Source organism: Caretta caretta, chromosome 2 (assembly GCF_965140235.1).
Source record: "Caretta caretta isolate rCarCar2 chromosome 2, rCarCar1.hap1, whole genome shotgun sequence".
Classification (NCBI taxonomy): domain Eukaryota; kingdom Metazoa; phylum Chordata; order Testudines; family Cheloniidae; genus Caretta; species Caretta caretta.
This window is the reverse complement of record NC_134207.1, coordinates 118482618-118505012: the sequence shown is the minus strand read 5'-3', so window position 1 is coordinate 118505012 and position 22395 is coordinate 118482618. Positions and strand designations below refer to the sequence as shown.

The following is a 22395-nucleotide window of genomic DNA, read 5'->3' as shown; positions in this document are numbered from 1 at the left end:
GCTGGAGCTCTGTGCTGATTTGGCTGCAAGATGCAAACCACTGGTTTAGTTTCTCTCACCTCTTAGTAACTGCCCCTTCTCATAGTTCCAAGACTCAGTTTAGTTGTCTTGAATAAACTAATTCCTTACTGGCAATTTTACAGAAGTAATGGGGAAACTGTATAATAAAAGGCAGTATAGGTATAAAAGTAAGCATGATTGAGATGCATATGAGAGAATGTTAACCTGATCCTAAAATTAAGTTACAAAGTAGAGCTTAAAAATCTTAAGTGGTAGAAAAGTCCTTATCTCACCCACGGCTTTAAAGCTCTTTGTTTCCTTAGAAAAATGTATATCTCTATCCATAGCTGTAATAAAGGATTCAGTAGCTTTAACCCCTCGGCTTTGGCAGGTCAGGATATGTCTCTTAGCTAGAGTATAGCACCTTCTAGTTCATCCCAAAGAACATTGAATTATCTGTAGTTGTTTGGTACAGACATTGAGTGAGTAGAGAGTGTTAGAGTGGCTGAACAGTGTGATGGTAGTGGGCTAATGTCTGGAGAATCGTGTTCTATTAGTCATGTATTTTTCCTTAACTTATGATTTCTTTGGTGTTTGTGTCCACGTTTGTGTTTGAAATACATTTGAGTAATCTTCATTCTATATTAACAAAGATTTGTAATGGAGAATTTCTTGGTGGCGTTTGAGTGGTTGTGGGGGGGATTTTTCCTTTAATATATATAATGTATTTATCTATGAGGACTGAGGACCCAGGATGGGAGACTGACCCTGGGGCCGGAGAGAAGGGCTGCTTTAAAACTGTGTGTATGGGGCAAAGAAACTTTCAATGATGCTCCACTGCTGAGTGGTCAGATCTTTCCACATGAAGCATCAAGAGCCTGGCAGCCTGAAAGCTTTGAGAGCCAGGTGGAGAAAGCTTGAACAGATGTTCAAGCTATCTCCATTGGCTTGTGACATTTTAAACAGAGACGCTATGATTGCTTCCCCAGTTCCCTTAAACCTGCTGCCTGACCAGATTCACTCATGAGCCCTCAGCTTGTCTCCATCCCAGCTTTAAGTCTGTGGCAGTCACTTCCAGCTCCCTCATCACTTTCTCTTGCCCACTTGCCCCAAGCAGTTAATTTCTTGTTAGTATAGGTGTTTAATTTTTATTCATGTACATTTTATATCTATAAATTCTGTAGTGATAACTTTTGTACTTTCATGAAATATGTGTGTTTAAAAATGTATATGCTTTGACCCTGATTCAAGCACTTAAGTATGTACTTTAAGCACCTTAGAAATCCCGTTCAGCAAGCATTTAAGAATATGCTCTAGTCCCTGTGACTGCACTGGGACTATTCATATGCTTAATGTTAAGCACATGCTTAAATGTTTTGCTGCCTAGGGGCCTTATAATTTACAAATAGAAAACAAGACAGCAGGGAAGGGACACAGCAGGAGGGGTGTGTTCTGAGGGTGCCATAGGGATTTGACAAGTTCAAGTAGGGTAGCCAGCTGAGGAGAACCTTGTTACGTATGCCTCCTAAAATTCAGAAAGTCTTCAGGAGAGCAGTTTCCTTCCTGTGGGCTTCCTAGTGTTCAGGAGACCTGAAAGATAAGTTCTTGGAGCAGGTACTTATGGATAGGTCAGCCACTGAAGTGCTGAGCTTGCAAGGTAGTTGCTTGGATGAAGAATGCTTTCTCAGTTGGCTGCCATATGCACATACTGCAGAAATATGCAGTGGCACCCACTCCATCTAAAAAATAAATAACTGACATGAAATACACTTTATTTTTACAGTAAATTAATTTGTCAAATAATATTACGTTAAACTTTGCAGAATAAACAGAAATGGTTGTTATTAAATTGTTCATAACTCAAAATATGCACATTAGTAATATTTAAAAACAGTCTAGATCAAGACCTTCTTCTGCTAAAATTTTACATATCAAAAAACATACACAGTCATCAGTTCCATTTGTCATCAGATTAATTTGTCACCTTTGTTAGTTCTGTCTGCTCAAATGAGCAGTAGCGAAATATCAGAGGGGTAGCCGTCTTAGTCTGGATCTGTAAAAGCAGCAAAGAGTCCTGTGGCACCTTATAGACTAACAGACATATTGGAGCATAAGCTTTCGTGGGTGAATACCACTTCATCAGAGGTATGTAGTGGAAATTTCCAGAGGCAGGTATAAATATGCAAGCAAGGATCAGGCTAGGGATAACGAGATTAGTTCAATCAGGGAGGATGAGGCCCTCTTCCAGCAGTTGAGGTGTGAACACCAAGGGAGGAGAAACTGCTTTTGTAGTTGGCTAGCCATTCACAATCTTTGTTTAATTCTGAGCTGATGGTATCAAATTTGCAAATGAACTGAAGCTCAGCAGTTTCTCTTTGAAGTCTGGTCCTGAAGTTTTTTTGCTGCAGGATGGCTACCTTTAAATCTGCTATTGTGTCTCCAGGGAGATTGAAGTGTTCTCCTTCAGGTTTTTGTATATTGCCATTCCTAATATCTGATTTGTGTCCATTTATCCTTTTAAGTAGGGACTGTCCAGTTTGGCCGATGTACACAGCAGAGGGGCATTGCTGGCACATGATGGCGTATATTACATTGGTAGACGTGCAGGTGAATGAACCGGTAATGGTGTGGCTGATCTGATTAGGTCCTGTGATGGTGTCGCTGGTGTAGATATGTGGGCAGAGTTGGCATCGAGGTTTGTTGCATGGATTGGTTAGTGAAATAGTTAACGTTGTTGGCATTTAAATTGGCGTCTTTAGGTTTCAGAGTTATCTCCTCTATTGAGACAAGCAGTGGCAGTTCATACCTTCCAGAGCTATTGCCTCAGGCAGTCTATTTCTGTTTTTATTATGTATTAAGTAGTGCTCTGAGAGTAAATCAGGGCCCTGTTGTGCTAGGCACTGTACAATGATATGGTGTAAAATCCTGGCCTTTTTGAAGTCAGTGGGAGTTTTGTCATTGACTTGAGTATGGCTGGGATTCTACCTGTGATCCCTGACCTAAAAAGTTTATCATCTAAGGAGGCAAGTGACAAGACAGCAAAGGGATACAGTTCAGGAAGACCACACTGTAACACTGATTTGCTTTTGGTTCATCTTTTCTTCACATCTGTAAGGACTACAAACATAATTATTTTTAAATGAACGCTTGGATTCTGGAGCGTCCATATGCTGAGAGAGTAGATTATACAAATTTCTCAGTTTTTAAATACTTATACCTTGTAAACTAATCAACAGTCTTACATGAAAATTCTCCAAAAATTCATTCTATACTAAAAGAATAAGTGCTTTAAATTTGAGGAGGGCACATTATCATGTTCAAAGCAGAGAAGCTAAGCACAAAGCCCAGTGCAACTTTATGGAGTCGCTATTGTGTCTTCGTAATTAACACAGTCGTCTGTAGTGGCTTCCAAATGACTTAGCAGCAGCCTTTGCTTTCAGTTTCCTTTATTTTTTCAGTATGAGTTTAAAAAAACAAAGTCATTTGGTGACATTTGTGTCTTTTTGTGTCTGCCCTTTATATGATCTAAAAATTGGGGTAACCAAACTTGCAAAATACACCCTTTTTAGTGTGACGTATATGCAGAGACTGCTTCTTATCTTGTCTGCTTTCAAAAAACCTGAATGTGTACTTCACTCTGTACCCTAAGAAGGATAGTGCAGGGTATTTACAGTTCTGACTCTATGGATCAGGGGTAATCAATTATTTTTTGCCAAGGTCCTGATTTCTTTGTCAAGTTATTGTCAAGTTATTGCCTCCAGAGAAAATAATAAAAAACCCAATAATAAAGGTAATAAGTAAATAAAAAGATGTTGCGATCCGTTCAAAAGTGTCTGGCGGTCCAGATTTGGCCCACGGTCTGCCTATTGACTATCCCTGCTATGGATTATTCTTTATAAAGTGGATTAACCTCCCACTGCAATTGTCTGGAAAGTGCAATGTGAGCCAGTTGTTAAATAAAGCGCACAGGAATCCTGCTGAGGGACTCAGTATTCTAAGTAACATAAGGAGATTCAGGTTAATTAAATAAATCAAAACAATGACTATGCTTCTTTTCTAATTCTTGTTATGTCTGCCCTCAAAAATCTAGGACTCTGTGATGTTCCTCTTCTGCACTAATGGGGACAGTGCATCTCTAGGCGGTAGCAATTACCCTAATTACAAGAGGGCTCCCATGGGCTCCCTGCTGGAGTTTTCTTCCATGGATGGTAACAAAGATAGAAATCAGGAAACAGAATTCTATGACCTGCTTCATCTGTGAACTGGGGCACATTTCTTAGGTCAAGGTTTTCAAAAACAGAAGCTTAAATACACATTTAGGCAATTGCTTGATTGTTTATAAGGCTGACCTTCACTGGGAGCTGTTGGGAACTTAGCACGGTTGAAAATCAGGCAGCTGTCTATATGTGGATTTTGGAGTCTAACTTTAGGCTCCGTTTTTAAAAAAAATTACTCTAATATCTTTGTGCCTCAATTTACGCTACTGTAAATAATGAAGATAAGAATATTCACCTTCTTGACAGGGGTCTTGTGTCATGAACATCTGTAAAGATCTGTGAGATCCTCACATACAGAGTGCTATATAAGTACAAAGAATTATTAATTATTATTTAACTGCTACAGTAATAGAACCTTGCTTATCTGGGAGTAACAGCTTTCTCCAGGTGTAAAAGCCTCTGCTGATCTGAGAGCTGTCTGGGTAGAGGTGTTGTTATTAACACTAGCAGCGTCCTAAACCTGTTTGTTCTGCAAAGTATGCATACAGTTGGTGGTCTGAATTGATCTTACTGTCACCTTGAAAGGGACAATTTCGATCCTCCCAAATGCTAGTGACAGTGTTCACTGTGCCATGGCCTGGCCTATCAGCCCAACTAAAATGCTTTGGATTGTAAACTGATTTTTGTATGTGTTATACAGCATAATTGAATAAAATGTTAAGTGTTTAACCTATAAGCACAATAGAGAAGTAATGTAAAGGAAGGCAATATACAGTGCTGCTAATTGTGTCTTCAAAGTCTAACTGCAGCCAGAGAGCCATGTGAGCAAGACTTCCTGGTCACTAGCCTTGCTTACTTTTGAACTCGGTCATGCTTCCTCGATCACATTTGCCACTGACTTTGATGGGATGAGGATCAGCCTTTAGCTCCATCATCTGACAATTACTTGCAGACTTTTTTCCTTTCATGCTTCTTTAGCATCTTCCTTGGGAAAGAGAGGGGCATTGTATTAGCAATTTTTCATGTGCCACACTTAAGCCCTTGGATTTTTATCTTTGTTTATTGCAGCTGGTGCTGAGCAGAAAATTGGCTGGGCATTTGGCCTGGGATTAGAGAGGCTGGCCATGATTCTCTATGATATCCCTGACATTCGCCTGTTCTGGAGTGAAGACGAACGCTTCCTGAAACAGTTTAGTGTGCCTCACATTGACCAAAAAGTGCATTTTCAGGTAATATTAATATATATATATATATAGTGACAAAGTTCCTCCTCTACCTTGGTGGGTCTCACGCTTGGCGGATTTGCTCACCTTGGAGCTTCACGGCAGCCCTCAGTTTGGCCGTTTTCGTGAACCCACAGTCCAGGTCAACTCCTCCTGTGTCTGACCAGAAGTTGGGAGGTTTGGGGGGAACCCGGGCCTGCCCTCTACTCCGGGTTCCAGCTCAGGGCCCTGTGGAAGGCAGCTGTCTAGAGTGCCTCCTGGAACAGCTGTGCGACAGCTACAACTCCCTGGGCTACTTCCCCATGGCCTCCTCTCACCCTTCTTTATTCTCACCCTCAGGCCTTCCTCTTGGTGTCTGATAATGCTTGTACTCTTCAGTCCTCCAACAGTCCGCGTTCTCACTCTCAGCTCCTAGTACCTTTTGCTCCCAGCTCCTCACACGCACACCACAAACTGAAGTGAGCTCCTTTTTAAACCCAGGTGCCCTGATTAGCCTGCCTTAATTGATTCTAGCAGCTTCTTGATTGGCTGCAGGTGTTCTAATCAGCCTGTCTGTCTTAATTGTCTCCAGAAGATTCCTGATTGTTCTGGAACCTTCCCTGTTACCTTACCCAGGGAAAAGGGACCTACTTAACCTGGGGCTAATATATCTGCCTTCTATTACTCTCCTGTAGCCATCTGGCCCAACCCTTTCACAATATATAATTTTCTCTCTGTAGGAGGGTTTGGTCATTACCAGAGGAGAAGAGATGTTAAATAACCAAAATTGTGTTCAACGGTAAAAGGCAATTTAAAATCATAATAAAATTTCAGCTGCTGTGGCAAAATCCTGTCATTAGCATAAATTTATATCAATAATGGAACATTTTTATTGAGCTCTGGATATTCAGAAAATCATCTCTGTTCAAAACAGCACTGAAGCACATGCTTACATGTTTTTCCTGCATAGGGATGGAGTCAAGAATGTGCTTAAGTGATTTCCTGAATGAGGGCTGTAATTCTGTGTTACTTTGAATGGAAGCTGCCTCTGAAAATACTGTAATAAATTCCCAAATCCCTGCTTGGTGTTACAGCCATATTATGCACATACAAGTCACTGGGAGTTGCTTGGCGAACCTTCCACAAAACAGTTTGGAAATGCTATCTTCAATGTGTATGTGGGTATAGCTTTTAATGATACTTAATAAGCACAAGTTTCCTTTGCCCCAATGTATCAGCAGCATTTTCCTCCAGCCTCTTCTCTGAGTGAGTTGCAAGCTGGGGTTTCAGCAGCACTTTTGTAGTAACCCTACCATCAAAACCATCCTAAAGTTTCTGTAGCTGACATTCATTTCAGTAATACAGCAGCTGAACATGAATTGATTGAAAAGCAGTGCTGCATTCAGAGTATACTTTACCATTGGCATAGGGAGGGTCAAGTCAACTGGCATCATGCTTCAGTGGAAGGGGTTACTGAAAGTTAGAATAGCTACTGAAATTTTACCCGGTGTCTCTGTAGGAGAAATTGGATAATAATTGTAGCAGTACTATGTCAAGGTGGGAGAGGTGGACTTTAAACACTAGTGTCTTTACTATTCCTCTCACTTAATTTGTGAACCAACTTGTTTTTTTTTTATTATTTGAAAGTAAATATAATATGAAAAGAAAAATTACGATAAACCTGAATCAGCTGTTGAAACAGCTCTCACTTTGGTACAATAACCCAACAATGAAGATGCATTGGCATATAAGATTGGGGAAAGTCGTCCACAATTCTCCCGTGAAATACTGTAAAAAGGACCTACACAAGAGCAAACCTAAATATTCCAGTATGTTCCCAAAGCTCAAACTCCAGCTGGAGGTTTGAAACATCCAGACATCCATTCAAATACAGTACACATACTTACAACTCCAACTTTCCAGGAAGCAGCAGCCAGTCAAAGCAAGCCAAGAAAATAACTGACAGAACACAGTGAAAGCTGAAAAGCCTGATAGAAAAAATGACTATTTTCTTCTCTTAATGTTATTGTGGATGTGAGGCTCCAGATTATGAAATTTATCTTATCTAATCTAATCTATTTTAGAATTTTATGCTGTCACCCATCACTGTTGTATCTGAGCACCTTCCATGCCTAATCATTAGCAATAGGAAGTCCCTGTTGAACTTCATGAGTCTTTGATACCTCTCCTTTCACAGGGTCAAAACTCTGCTTGGAGTAGGGTTTTCCTTTGGGGAGGGCAGCTGCTAGGAGCTTAGGAATAAAAGGAGTGTTTGAATTGAGTGTGACACATATGGCTGAAAGGTTTCAGAGTAGCAGCCGGGTTAGTCTGTATTCGCAAAAAGAAAAGGAGTACTAGTGGCACCTTAGAGACTGACCAATTTATTTGAGCATAAGCTTTCGTGAGCTACAGCTCACTTTATCGGATGCATTCAGTGGAAAATACAGTGAGGAGATTTATATACACACAGAACATGAAAAAATCGGTGTTATCATACACACTGTAAGGAGAGTGATCACTTAAGATGAGCTATTACCAGCAGGAGAGCAGGGGGGGAAAAAAACTTTTGTAGTGATAATCTAGGTGGGCAGCTTCTCAAAGAGGAAGGCCTTGCAATGTTTCCTAAGGGTAGACTCTGGATTTGCCTGATTTCCTCTGTAGCTTGTCACATAGCATTCAGTTTAATTCAGATCTGCATCGTGCTTATGCAGACGTTAAAATGACAAAATAAAGTTTTTTGAGAGTTTTGAATTTCATTACAAGTGTTTTACCTTTCCTTGACCAGATTTAATAGCAGCTTTTCTTGCACCATCATTAAATGAAGCTCTTCAAAACATAAAACATACCACTTGTGTGATGCTCAGACTGTTCCTTCAAATTTCTCTATGCCAGCACCAAGAAAAAAAAAATAAAGGTTTCTCTCCTCTTGAAATAGATGGAAAATGGTCCCTGTAGTAACAGTCAAAAGTTGTTCTCCATGCGAAATCATAAAAATTAGGGATATGAGAGGACTTTGACTGTATTAGGCAAAATTCTATCCATTTCAAAATACTCCAGTGCCAGGCCATCTTCCACATCCACTGACAGACTATTTCACAGTCCAACAGAGTTAGTACAAACATTTTCCTGCTAGCTTGTGAAATTTTTTTTCCCTCAGTTTCATGCCATTGCTCCCAGTTTTACCATCATGCACCACCTTAAACAATTTTCTCCTCATCTTAGTGCTCTTCTAATATTTGTAGATTGTTATAGTTCTCTAAGTTAACAGATAGCAAACCTAGAATAACAAAAAATGCATATTTAGTTCTGCCTCTATAAGTGAATCCTCTCAGACATTCAGTGGTTTCTTCTGGGGCAAAACCATGGCAATTTGGCTATCTTGACTTCCATACTTTAAAATGTTGTTAACTGAATTCCTTAGACTTCTAATTTCTTGTGTGATTCTAATATATCTGAAAGATAATAAGCATGCCAACCAAGGACAGAAACCTTAACTTCACCTTGATGAAGTATTTTATGTCGGAATTTCCTTATTTTTTTGAAGTCCTAACTTGGGATGGTGGAGGGGAGAGTGCGTAGAAAGGGGCATTCCTTCCTTCCTGATGTCTGCAATTGGGAAGCCTTATTAATGCATACATTCTAAGACTCTGCAATCCCTAGGAGGTACCTAGGAGAAGTCTCTACCAGGGTAAGTTTCCCAACTGGCTGGAGTGCATCATAAGGCCTTAATCTCTATAGGCCTTTGGAGGCTTGTGAGACCACAAGGAAACTAGCAGCCCTCCATCCCCACTCAAGTCTTTTTTTCAGGGGCCTCCCTAACCCTCAGCTCCCACAAGCTCTAGAGAAGGCTCAGCGGGAGGCCCCTAGCCTCCATGTATTGTTAGTCTTATAAGGTTAGTTGGGCTTCCCGCACCTTTCCTACTGCAAGCCTTAGGAGTCTCACCACGCCCTGAACTTCCCTATGGGCCCAGGTGTGCCTGTTTAGCCTTAGTAGGTGTGGGTCCCTCCTGTGTGGTAGAAAGGAATTTTATTTATTTTAATTGGTGGACACCAAGGAATTTTATTTTAAAAATTACTAAAAATATTTGTTTTACAGAACCAAGAAATGGTAGACCAGCTGTTACTAATTGTTTCTCTTGCTGCCAACTCCGGGGTGTGGCTCCCACTGCTTTAGTCACAGGGGTTCTTTAACGTTTTTTAGGGGACACCATGATTAAGAACAAGCAAAATCATCACAATTATTAGCCAGTGTTATTTTATTATTAAAGGAAGGAAAAAAGGACATTAAACAACACGAATAACAGAACATAAATGTTAAGCTGGTTACTTCCATTACAATCTCTTCTGTATGTTTCTCTGTGGAGAGGTTTTAACAGAGATTATGCCCCACAGAGTGAACACCTCTGAGGAATGCTTTCCCTTTGGTAAATTAAGATCAAAGTGTATTGTTTCCCAAAATTATTATGACTCCAGTTTTAGTGTCCAATTAGATACTTAAAGGCTGTTTATGATTGGGTAAAAGAATTTAAGGGCTGTTGGGTCCTGTCTAGTTAATAATAATAAAAAGTCATTTTAACTAAATCCTATGAAATTGAAGGAAATATTTTAAGTCGGTTACTTAGAAGAAGCCATATAAGGAGCTGTCTTAGAGACAGGCCAGTTACAAATATTAAGAATCTTAAATCCAATTAAATCCCACTATTTCTCTGTTTACCGTTGTTTACCCTGTGTCCTCTCCAGGAATACATGGTCTAATCCAATGGCTCTCCACCTTTCCAGACTACTGTACCCCTTTCAGGAGTCTGATTTGTCTTGTGTACCCCAAGTTTCACCTCACTTAAAAACTACTTGCTTACAAAATCATACATAAAAATACAAAAGTGTTACAGCACATTATGACCGAAACATTGCTTAATTTCTCATTTTTACCATATAATTATAAAATAAATCAGTTGGAATATAAATACTGCATTTACATTTCAGTGTATCATGTATAGAGAAATATAAACAAGTCATTGTACGAAATTTTAGTTTGTACTGAGTTCGCTAGTGCTTTTTATGTAGCCTGTTGTAAAACTAGGCAAATATCTAGATGAGTTGATGTCCTGCTTGGAAAACCTCTGTGTACCTCTGGTTGAGAACCACTGCTCTAATCACTTGGTGATTAACAAGCAACTGTTAGTATTTTAAGCGACAGATTAACTATTAGTAATTGTAATTAGTAATTAGTAATTAACTATTAGAAATTGCTATTGTAACTTAAAAAAGTTACAATAGCAATTTCATATTCCAATAAAATCATTACAAGAGTTTTAAATCTAGTCTCTTGGCAAGTGTCTTAGTTAACTTCCTCTCATCAATCCATGCTGAAGTGTTGGGAAGCTATTCCTTGAGATGGTTTCTTGAGTCTTTTCTGTTTTTCTTGTCTGTCTGGGTCAGCTTGCTTATGGAGGTGAGTTGTAGAGTTCTTGCTGAAGCAGAGTAGCAGGAGGTGTGTGTACGGGGGTGCTCACTTCTGAGGAGTTTTTTATACTCTTTCCTTCCTACTTCCATGAAATTAGGGAAACACACCTGTTGTTTGTCTTATGTAGATTTAAAGTTGGTTGCTGTCCTTCTTTCACTACTTCATGACTTTAGAGTTGGCTTGGGTGACACCTTCGTCTCCTGAATGAGCAGTCTGAATAATGAATATGCAACATGTTTTAACTCGCCTTTGTTCTTCTTGTGTCAGAAAAGCATCAAATGACTTTTAAAGTTAGTTTTAACTCCTTTTTATTCAGCCAATTTTCTGAAATATTCCTTTAGTTCCATGAGAGTTTAATTGGAGTTGAAATTCTGTTTCAAATGAGTCCAAACGCTCCTGTTCTCTCTGTTAAGGTCAGTTCTCAAAGTAGTCTTTTAAAATTAAATTCTTAAAGTGTTATCAGAGACGGTATTGTCTTTTCTTTTTACCAGTTTTTGGAGAGGTGGTTCTTGTCTTCACAAGTTTGATGAGGGATTGCTAAAGGATTGCCAGGTAACTAGTTTCCCAATTAATATACATATTTCTTTACTTAAATGGCTTCTTATATTAGTAACCAGTTATGACATCAAATGATCTTGCTATATTTGTACTTGAAGAATTTCACTATTTACATAGCAAAGGTATTAGGAGCTTCACATTTAATTAACGTATTTTCAAGTATGCATTTCAGAAAGGTGTTTGCCATTTCAACATTTAAGAAATAAACAAAAGGTTTAAAACACTTCCAATGTCACATATTTATCCTAGAGGCTTTTTCTGAATAAGTTTTTGGAGTAATTATAAAATTCATTTTAATTATGATATTTCTAGACTTCTTTGTATGGGCTTACTTATATTTATTACTTTGATAACTCACCCTACATTTCCTAGCCCACAATCAGGTCTCTTCCTAAAACACAAATTTTTTATATGGTTTGTCTTCTTGAAATAAGTATTATCTTTGTATCAAGCCAGTATCTTATACACAGGAGACTTGTCCTGTACTTTGATAACTCTGATTTTTTTTTTCTTTTTTGACTAAATAGTTTCTAGAGGTATAACTTACTGTTTGCAGTCTGTTTACAGTTTGTAATTGCAGACTCATATCTACATTCTATACAAAGCACAATAAACTCATATATATATATATATATATATATATATCTTTCAAAACATAGTATAAAAGAAAATAGTATAGAATGTTAAAGAAAAATAGAAGTTATAAGACTGCATCCCAGAGTCTGTGTATATGACATTGCACCCCATAATGCTTTATGGAAATATGCTTATGAGTGTAAATATGATATAACTTGAATATTTTTACGCTACATATGCCATGTAACACATCTTTGCAAAGGTTATGATCTACTGAATATATTCATCCTATTTGCATGCATGTATCATTTTTATGTCTGCAGTTATGGACGTTGGCTCTATGCTTGTATTTAAAGTGTTTGCTGTAGGAAACACATAGGACAGATTTGGTCAACATGGTGTGAAGGGGTTATTCAAGTAATTGGGAGTATTTAACTAACAATGACCTATGGGAGATGCCAATCCACATCTGAGCTTTCCTGGGAACGTTCAAACTAACATGTAAACAATGGCATCGGCCTGCAAAAAGCTGAATCATTCATAGATGTGTGACTTGAACAGGTGATTGCAAAACTCCATCTTGGAGAGGGGTTTCCACCCACAAGAGAAAAACAATATAAGCCCCCTGGAAACCCCTCCATTTTGTCTTGAGCGGGCTCAGAAGATAGCCTCTCCACCCCAAAGAGATGCCTGAAAGAAACTAGAACAAAGGACAGTAGCTACAAGGGTGTGAGTGATTGCTGGACCCAGACTAGGAAGGAATCTAGTCTGTCAAAGAAACTTATTGGAACATCTCTGAGGATGAGATTTACCTGCATTTAGTTTTCTACTGTATTAGGCTTAGACTTGCATGTTTTTGTTTTATTTTACTTGGTAATTTACTTTGTTCTGTCTGTTATTACTTGGAACCATTTAAATCCTACTTTTTATATTTAATAAAATCACTTTTTACTTATTTATTAACCCAGAGCAAGTATTAATATCTGGGGGAGCAAACAGCTGTGCATATCTCTCTATCAGTGTTATAGAGGGTGAACAATTTATGAGTTTACCCTGTATAAGCTTTATACAGATTAAAACAGATTTATTTGGGCTTTGGATCCCATTTGGAACTGGGTATCTGGGTGTTGGAGACAGGAGCACTTCTTAAGCTGTTTTGAGTTAAGCCTGCAGCTTCTGGGGGATGTGGTTCAGACCTGGGTCTGTGTTTGTAGCAGGCTAGCGTGTCTGGCACAACCAGGCAGGGCACTGAAGTCCCAAGCTGCCAGGCAAAACAGGCTTAGAGGTAGTCTCGACACATCAGGTGGCAGTCCCAATGGAGTTTCTGTGACCCAACCCATCACAGTGTAAACACACTTGGAGGTAATAAACATTTTGTGGCTATAAAGAAATGTTTATCTTCCCTGGTATTTGCTTGCCCTTGGGAGATAAGGTAGATGATGATGATACATAGATCATAAGCTTCAGTAAAGGCACAGGCAAGTTTAGTGACTTAATATTTTGAAAATTTTATTTATTTTATTAAAATCATTTTGCACCAATATTGAGGTCTCTCCTCTACACTCCTGAGCCTTAGGATGCTCTTTGGAAGGGCTGCATCCCGAATCTCCATTTCCCTCCCCATGAATTTTGTGAGAGGCTAATTGGCAGCTTCCCTAGCCCTTGGGCCTTTGGTGGTTCCCTTAGCTTCACCGTGCTCTTCCTTCCCAGCCTTAGGGCCTTCAGCCCCTAATGATCCAAAATAGGCTCAGCAGGCTTCTCACTAACAAACCAGAATAGGCTTGTTGTCAGGGTAATAAGGTAAAATTTGGTTTTCGGCTACACTTTGTGGGGTTGCTGCTGGTTGTCTTTTCAGGGGCCCCTAGGCTATGTGATAAGCACCCTTTTAATTTTTACAAAGCCAACTAAATAATTTAAGAAGGAGTTTGTTAAGGGACTAAAACTCCTTCTAGGAATTCTGGTTACTCAGGGTGGTCTTTGAGGAGTCTCGCGAGCGGTCAGGATTTGACTCTGAAAGCTCACTATGAGGTTCTTCTTCGAGTAGCGTCCCTGTGGTTGCTCTGCATCAGGATGTGCGTGTGCCCATGCACACTTGATGGGATATTTTCATCAGCAGTGTCTGTGCCCTTGACATCCTGATGCTCCAGTACAAAGGTATACAGGAAGGGGGTAGACCCACCACCACTCCAGTTCCTTCTCAACCACCTGCAGCTTGACATGGAGCATTGTGGTGCCTATTATCTAGCTACACAGCTTGCTACCTTTCTTGCTTAATCCTTTCTTTTCAAATTTCTTTTATTTTCTGTTATTAAGCAAACCTTCCCTTCTTCATTTGTGCATGCTGAGCCTTTATTTTTGTCCCTTAGTCCTTGATCCGCAGCCTTGAGTATGGGTTATGCCCAAGTCTTGGACTTCATACCCTGCCAGACCTGCCATAACTCTTTTCCCCGCAGCGACGGGCATTCAAGCTGCCTTTGCTGCCTGAGATGGATTCACATTCCTTCCAAATGTATGATCGGTTCAGGATTTAAAAAAGAAATTGAGGGATAGATAATAAAACAGACAATATCATGCCACTAGATAAATCCATGGTGTGCTCACAACTTGAATACTGCATGCAGTTCTGGTTGCCCCATCTCAAAAAGATTTACTAGAATTGGAAAAGGTACAGAGAAGGGCAGTGAAAAGGAGTAGGGGTATGGAATAGCTTCCAAATGAAGAGAGCTTAAAAAGACTGGGGCCATTCAGCTTAGAAAGAGACAACTATGATAGAGGGCTACACAATCATGAATGATATGGAGAAAGTGAATAAGGAAGTGTTCTTTACCCCTTCACAAAACACAAGAACTAGGGGTCACCCAATGAAACTAATAGGCAGCAGGTTTAAAAGAAACAAAAAAAACCTTTTCACACAACACACAGTCAACCTGTGGAACTCATTGCCATGGGATGTTGTGAAGGCCAAAAATATAACTGGATTAAAAACAGGGCTTTGGAACTGTGCTCCGGCTCCGCTCCAGCTCCAGGCAAAAACCTGCAGCTCCACTGCTCCGGAGCTGCTCCGTGGGCTCCGCTCCAAATCCCTGGTTAAAAAGAGGATTAGTTAAATTATGGAGGCTAGATCCATCAATTCTATTAGCCAAGATGGTCAGGGATACAACTCTGCTCCGGGTGTCCCTAAACCTCCAACTGCCAGAAACTGGGACTGAATGGCATGGGATAGATCACCCGAAATTGTCCTGTTCTGTTTATTCCCTCTGAAGCATCTGGCATCAGCCACAGTCAGACAGGAGACTGGGCTAGATGGACCATTACTGGGTCAGACCATAGCTGTTCTTATGATAGATTAAAATTCCTGTTAATGGAGAACCCTCACAGACTTATCGGGTCCGATTCACCTCTCTGTATCATCTATCTGGTTGCTCAGAGAGCCCCAGCGACCACCTCTACTGCAACAGTAAGCAAATACCCTGGGAGCCCTTCAGAACCATCCAGACTCTCAGAGAAGAGAAGACCCCATTCTCCAAAACAGGATAAAAGAAGAAGAAAGTCACAACCTCAAACTGTGTTTCAGGAGACCTCATATCCTGATTTGGATACTGCTAAGGCTCTCTTCTCTTCCAGCAGAGAGATCACACCATTGGCTAAGAAGACCATGCCACATACTGAGAAGCTGTCAGGTAAACAACCTAAAGCAGCACCAGACTCTGTGCCTTTGAAACATAAAGTCTCCGAAGGCAAGCTGAACTTGTTGTCAGTACCGTCATCTGTAGCCAGACGTGAAGGGCACACCTTTTCATCAGAACATAAGAATGGCCATACTGCATCAGACCAGTGGTCCAACTAACCCAGTATCCTGTCTCCCGCTCCAGGTTCTATGCTGCATCCGTTCCCCCCATTCACCCTTATTGGGATCGTCTCTCCCATTTCCTAACTTCCTGGGAGCTCATTGCATGGGACAGATGGATCTTGGAGGTGATTTCTACAGGCTATTCCATCCATTGCAACTCCTTGTCCCCCCATCACCACCACCACCAAGCCCCTCTTCAGGAAGCTTTCTCATGAGGATTTTTTGAGACAGGATGTACAATGCCTCCTAACTGTGGGGGTGATACAACCTGTTCCACCGTACTTTGTTAGGAAAGGGTTCTGTTCCCAGGACTTCCTGATCCAGAAGAAAAATAGAGGGTGGGGACCAATTCTGGACCTCAGGACTTCGAATACCTTTGTCTACAGTCAGCCATTCAGAATAGTAATCCTAGCAGAGATGATTCCCTCTCTAGGTCCAGGAGATGATTTGTTTCCCTCGACCTTTGGTATGCTTATTTTCATATTGCCAAGCACCCCTGGCACAGATGTTTTCTTGTTTTATGGTGGTCAGGGACCACTGCCAATATCATGCCCTACCCTTCGGCCTCTCCCATGTCCCAAAGTCTTCTCAGCTGTTGCAGCCCATCTTCACCAGCTGGGAATAATTGTCTTACCTTACCTAGATGATCAGCTTCTGAAAGGTCCCATTTCTTGAGGCACCAACTGCAACCAGCAAGGCCCTCTCTCTATTCCACTGGGCCTCCAGTTCAACACAGAAAAGTTTACCTCAAACCCACTCAACACATAGACTTCATTGGAGCCACAGTGGACTCCACCACCATTAGAGCATACCTGCTGAATGGCAACATTGCAAAACAGCTTGCAAACCACAGCAAGGGCTTGCCGTGCAACTCCTAAGACATATATGGTAGCTTGTATGTTTGTGACACTGTTAGCAAGACTACACTCTCGGTGTCTTCAAGCCTGGCTGAGAACTGTCTCTACTCCCAACAACCAGTCTATCCAAGCAAGTATCTGTACCTCAGAAGGGCCTTGATTCTCTAAATTGGAAGAAGGATCCACAAAGGGTGTGCATGGAAGTTCCATTCCTGCAGCCTCCTCCCACAAGAACCATCACTACAGATGCCTCCTTGATTGCCTGGAGTACACACTCTCAAAACTTCACAAATCAGGGCAAATGGACCCCTTGGGAAGCGATCCTCCCTATCAGCATATTAGAGCTCAAAGTGGTTCATTACATTTGCCAGCACTTCCTACCACACATCTGAGGCCACCCGATCAGAATAATGCTGGACAATAGACCGGCAATGTATTATATCAATCAACAAGGAGGAGCGAGATCTGAGTCCTTAAGCACCAAATCTGTGAAACTATGGAACTGGTGCATTTCACACAGGATTCAGAGCTCAGTGGTTTATCTGATAGGAGTACACAACACAGTGGGGGACTCCCTCAGCAGGCATTTTCACATCAGCCATGAGTGGGAGCTGAACAGTGACATGTTCCAAGAGATAAGCTTTACCTGAGGTCATCTGCAGGTAGATCTCTTTGTGACACCATCCAACGTGAAGTGCAGACGATTCTGCTCAAGGAGAGGTCAGAGCCACAACTCGAGAGGAGATGCCTTAGTCATCTCTTGGCCTTGCACATTGCTACATGCTGCCACCTTTATTGCTCAAGGTCCTAGAAAATTGAAACAGGAGGACGTTTTAGCCATCCTCATAGCACTGTCATAGCTGAGACTGGTGTGGTTCCCAGAGCTGATTTGCATATCTGTGCAACCACCTCTCTGCCTTCCTCTAACAGCAAACTCCAGGAGTCAGGATCCATCATCCACCCCAACCTCTCGGTGCTTCACCTCAAGGCATGGCTTCAAGATGGCTCTCTGGTATGGAACAAGACTGCTCCCCAGAGGTATAAACAGTACTGCTTCATAGTAGAAAACTCATGACAAGAAAAACTGCTGCAGAAGTGGAAACCTTCCAGATTTCATGCAGCCACAGATCTATATCTCCACTTGAGTCCTATTTGACACACATTCCTGATTACCTGCTAAATTTAAAAATCACAGGCTTATGGGTGAGCTCCATTAAGGTTCACCTACCTGCCATCACAGCTTTTCACACACATGCCCCTATCGAGTGGCTTTCTTCACCTACCCAACCACTATGAGGTTTATTAAAGGTCTGTTCAATCTCTATCTTGCTGTTAGGGAGTCAGCTCCATCATGGGACCTCTCAACTTGGTTCTCAATGAGCTGAGGAAATCCATGTTTGAACTTGTGGGAACCTGTTCCCTCCTTTTTCAGTCCTGTAATACCTCATTCCCCAAAGCATTCACCTCAGTCAGAAGTGTAGGGGAACTTGCAGCCTTGATGCCTGATCCCCCATACACTCTGTTCTATAGCAGTGGTTTTCAACCTTTTTTTCATTTGAGGACCCCTAAAAAGTTTCAAATGGAGATGTGGACTCCTTTGGAAATCTTTGACATAGTCTGCGGACCCCAGGTTGAAAACCACTGTTCTACAGCAATACAGTGATACTATGTCCACACCTTTGCTTCCTACCCTGCTTCTTCAGAATTCCACATTAATCAGGAGATTCAGATACTGGCATTTTATCCTAAGCCTCAGTCTTTAAGAGAAGAAACAAGCCTCCAGACGCTGGACATAAAAAGAGCTCTTGCCTTTTACCTTCACAGGACTAGGCCCTTTAGGGCTTCCCCATGGTTTTTCATCTCAGTTGAGAAATGAATGAAAGGACATCAGGTTTCCACCCAAAGACTGAATGACTTAACCTGTTATGAACCACAGGGTTTTGCCTTCTTATCAGAGTGATTGATCCCCAGTGGGGCTCAATCTATCTCTGCTGCTGCACTGAAAAGCTGCTTCATATCTCATACATCTGCAGGGCAGTCACCTGGTCTTAGGTCCACACTTTTTCCCAGCGCTATGCTCTTGTGCCTGATTCCAGAGCTGACATGGCTTTCAGTGACACTGTTCTACAGTCTGTACTGAATCTACATCCTTGGCACCCTCCTGCATATTGAGGTACTGCTTGGGAGTCTCCTGAGGTGGAACATCCATAGGAACACTACTCGAAGAAAAGAGCGGTTTCTTATTTTGTATAATGATTGGAATTCTTTGAGGTGTGTCCCCCTATGGGACTGAACTACCCTCTCTCCTTCCCCTCTGCCTCATAGTCTTTTTTGCTAGACTTTTGTGGTTCAGAAGGAATTGGAGAGGTGGTGAGTCCACCCTTTGCCTATGTGCCCTCATACTGGAGCACAAGTGTGTCTTGGGCGGCGATGTGGACCTGCAGACACTGCTGACAAAAATCTCAGGTCAAGGCACAGGTATGTCCTGACATGGGACACCAATAGGGACACACTTCTTGGAGAACTCCAGGTACTGTACAAGGTAAGTAACCTCTCCTTCACCTCTCCTGTAAACCTCAGGATGTCCCCAAGAAAGGGGAACATCCTCTGCTCTTTCTAGCCCTCTTCCTACAGATTTCCTAAGGTCTTCTGGTACAGGGCTCCTAAATAGGGGTGTTGGAGTGTGTGTAGGTGCGTGCACACCCCTGTATGGTGGGGACATTGAGAAAGCAAGAAACTTAAAAGAGGCACAGCAGTGCCGGCAGGATAGATGAATCCAGTAAAGTAGAATCTGCCAAAGGTGTTAGAAGTGGTTTCTCACTCTGGTGACTAGCACTTCCTTTCATGTGTGTTTATACAAATAGCTTGACTGTTCCCGCCTTCAGTTTTGGTGGAAGAATTCTGCCTATCCCTCAGTTTACATTTTCTGCTCTGTCCCCATTTAATAGGGCTAGAGGCTTACTCTTTCTAAAAAATAAAAGTTTAAGTCCCCAGCTTTCATTTGATGTCTTATATTGAACTATTGAGAGCTATACTATACTATACTATACTCCTTTTTAAGGGGTTAATAACTGTTCAGATGAGATTGTAATCAAGTAATGTATGGTGCAGTTCTCTAGATCTCAGCTAGGGGAATCTAACAAACTAATTTTTATCTCTTCTGTCTGTCATTTTGCTACTAAGTGGCAACACCAAATTAGTAGACTTTTTTAACTTTGATAAGCCCTCCTGCTTTTAGGGTATCATAATTAAGGAACCATTTGTCCAATTCATATCAAATTTCATAGAAAAATTGTAGCTTGGCTCCAAACCTGGCTTTCCAATGTGGAGGCCTGTATGATTTTTCTGATGGATATTAGAGGAAAGCCACTGCAGCATTTTCAGCCTAAGTGAGAGGAAGCAAGGTACAACAGAAATATTGAGAGCCTGTCCTCACCAGATTCCCAGCCCAGTTGTGCGCACCCCAAGAGGCATGGAATCATACTTTCAGTGCTTAACTGAACCAAACTTTTGAACCTTTGGAGTTTACCTATCAATTCTTATAATCTGAAAATTATGCACCACCATTTATATTTTTCCACTGTTCATTAAAATGTTCTTCAAATATCCAAGATCATCTCATTGGAAAGCAATAATCTTTACTATTATCTGGGTTAAATATGCTCTCATTCAAAGATGGAATTTAATTTGAATGCATTCTCAGGACTTACAGTATGTGTTTCTTGCATTAGTAAAGAACATTTTAACAGCCTGAATTTTCAGGCTTGTCATCACAGGCGTTTGGTGTTTGAATGCAAGCAGTAGTGTGTCAAGAAGCTGACAACTAGCATACCATTGTGCCCACCTGTCACAACAGTCTGAGAGTATTTTTCCCCATAGATGAGATTACTGTGTTCACTTGGATTAACTACGTGGCTCAACCTATAACTTGTCATGTCACGGGACTATGGAGGATCACAGGAAGTTATTGCCCTACAATCACTAGCATTTGTTGCCTAGGTTCAGAATGAAGAACAGGTGGGAGGTAGGACCTGGAATGTAAAGGGCAGGAAAAACTGAGCACCTGAAGAACATGATATTATAATTAAAGGAAATTACTTGGACCTGTTTATAATAACTAACAATTAATACCTAGCTCTTCTATAGCGCCTTTCCTCAGTGCTTTACAAAGGAGATCAGAGTCATTATCCCCATTTTATAGACGGGGAAACTGTGTGATTTGATCTAGTATATCATGTGATATCTCCATTCGTCAGAGCTCCTAGCGTACCTACACATGCAGATAATTACCACTTCCTGAATTGTTCTGAGCTGGCATTCTTGTGAAAAAGACCTCAGACTTTGGCACCTCACAGGGAAGGTTACAAAAATAAAATGACATTTGGGGAGGGACGAGGAGAGAGGTTCATATAAAATGCTGCACAACTATAGGTGTTGACAGGTGGGTTCTGTTGCCAAGGTGGTTTTCTGGAATCTCAGTTGTTTCATGGCCACATTAAGCAGCAAGTTGTGTCAGTCTGTTATAGGTGTATTGTTCTTCAGCATAAAGTCAGTTTCATTTTCCAGTGGTTGCTTGTTTTGTTATTTATTTCTATTGCAGCAGAGCCGAGGGCCACACCTGAGATCAGGGTCCCGTTGCACTAGGCATTACACAGACACTTAGTAAGAGACCTTACTTGACAAGGCCAACAAAAAGTGAAAGAATGGAGGTGTTGTTATCCCCATTTTACAGAGGGGTTAATGTGACAGACAGAGAAAAAGCGTCTTAGGAAGATCACACAGGAAGTCTGTAGCTGAGCTAGGAATCTAACCCAAATCTCGAGTGTAAATTCAGTGCCTTAGCCATAAGACCATGCTGTTGTATTGTCAAGACATAACAATATTGGGTTTCTTGTGGGGTTGTTGGGGTTGTTTTTTTTTGTTTGTTTTTTAAAGTTGTGTGGACTCTAAAATAAGGAAAAAAGAGTAAGAATGTTTATGGGTCCTTGACAATATACCTCTGTAATATACAGTGTTTCTTTCCTGTCTCCCTTGGTGGCTGCTGCTCCTGAATAACTCCGGCACTCCCATTTGTCTTCATTGAGTGTTTTGTGTGAGTAATGACCGCAGGATCAGGCCCATAATCTGTAATAGAGTTCTGTTCACCCAGTTACCCAATTAACACCTTTTTCACTACACACCTGAGCTTTCTTGCAGCTCACACCATGCAGCTTTAAAACCTCTTATTACGCACACACTGGGTAGTCATCAATTTCTTCAGACAAGTGAAATGTCCCGAGGCTGATACCTTAGGAATGGTGGCCACTGGGAGATGGAGAACTTGTTCTGGAAATCTAGGGGAGACCAAAAATAGAACAAAGTGACATGCCTAAGGGAACACATTTGCAAAACGTAAGCAGCTTTGCCTGTATGTTGCTAGTTCTGTCTCAGAAAAATAAAGTCTAAGGTACAAGCCAGCCATTTCAGCCAGTTTGAACTGATTACGTACTGTGAAGGGGGTGGGTCTAATGATCCACCATTAGTATGCTGCTCTGTGTAATTTACATTTATCTTCTTAGTCTGTAATTAGCTTTATTTCCCAATAAAAAAAGTAAATAGATTGACTGGCTGTTGCAGTTTCAGATATTTTTCATCAAGATAGGGTAACTCCAATCCATTTATTATGTTTGCT

At 41.0% G+C, this 22395-nt stretch overlaps 1 protein-coding gene across 3 annotated transcripts in view; it reads left to right on the top strand.

The window, feature by feature from the left end:
- The window catches only part of FARS2 (phenylalanyl-tRNA synthetase 2, mitochondrial), a 377875-nt gene that overhangs the window by 215240 nt on the left and 140240 nt on the right, over positions 1–22395 (top strand). For all 3 annotated transcript variants that reach the window (XM_075125392.1, XM_048839772.2, XM_048839774.2), the window contains one exon: positions 5286–5446. In XM_075125392.1, coding sequence (XP_074981493.1) covers positions 5286–5446 — 161 coding nt within the window. The remainder of the gene's footprint in view (positions 1–5285; positions 5447–22395) is intronic.